Source organism: Penaeus monodon, chromosome 25, assembly GCF_015228065.2.
Source record: "Penaeus monodon isolate SGIC_2016 chromosome 25, NSTDA_Pmon_1, whole genome shotgun sequence".
In the NCBI taxonomy this organism is placed as follows: domain Eukaryota; kingdom Metazoa; phylum Arthropoda; class Malacostraca; order Decapoda; family Penaeidae; genus Penaeus; species Penaeus monodon.
The window spans coordinates 18,992,590-18,993,260 of record NC_051410.1 but is presented as its reverse complement, the minus strand read 5'-3'; the positions used below and the strand labels follow the sequence as shown (position 1 = coordinate 18,993,260).

The 671-nt window shown below is 63.9% G+C and overlaps 1 protein-coding gene across 1 annotated transcript in view; it reads right to left on the bottom strand.

The window, feature by feature from the left end:
* Positions 1–568, bottom strand: part of LOC119589340 (protein bunched, class 2/F/G isoform-like) — a 2,990-nt gene extending 2,422 nt beyond the window's left edge. Inside the window, exon 1 of the mRNA XM_037937959.1 lies at positions 11–568. Coding sequence (XP_037793887.1) covers positions 11–568 — 558 coding nt within the window. The remainder of the gene's footprint in view (positions 1–10) is intronic.
* Between the last annotated feature and the right edge of the window lie 103 nt (positions 569–671).

Here is a 671-nt window from a genome sequence, read left to right as displayed (position 1 = left end):
ATTCAATCACTGAATATTTTAACAAAGTCTTCCCACAAAGGCCTGAACTTTCTTGCCCCAAAGCCTGTGCGTGGCGGCGGCGGCGCCTGTGCGACGGAGCGATGGCCATGGACGTCGCGTCTGCACCTGAGCTGGGCTGGTGCTGCTGTGCGATGGCCATGGACGTCGCGTCTGCACCTGAGCTGGGCTGGTGCTGCTGTGCGATGGCCATGGACGTCGCGTCTGCACCTGAGCTGGGCTGGTGCTGCTGTGCGATGGCCATGGACGTCGCGTCTGCACCTGAGCTGGGCTGGTGCTGCTGTGCGATGGCCATGGACGTCGCGTCTGCACCTGAGCTGGGCTGGCGCTGCTGTGCGATGGCCATGGACGTCGCGTCTGCACCTGAGCTGGGCTGGCGCTGCTGTGCGATGGCCATGGACGTCGCGTCTGCACCTGAGCTGGGCTGGTGCTGCTGTGCGATGGCCATGGACGTCGCGTCTGCACCTGAGCTGGGCTGGCGCTGCTGTGCGATGGCCATGGACGTCGCGTCTGCACCTGAGCTGGGCTGGCGCTGCTGTGCGATGGCCATGGACGTCGCGTCTGCACCTGACGTGTCCCCTTCCTGGTCGCTGGTGCTGCTGACTCAATGATTCGCGTCGTGTCGTGTCTGTATCCTTTACGCTTGGTTGCGA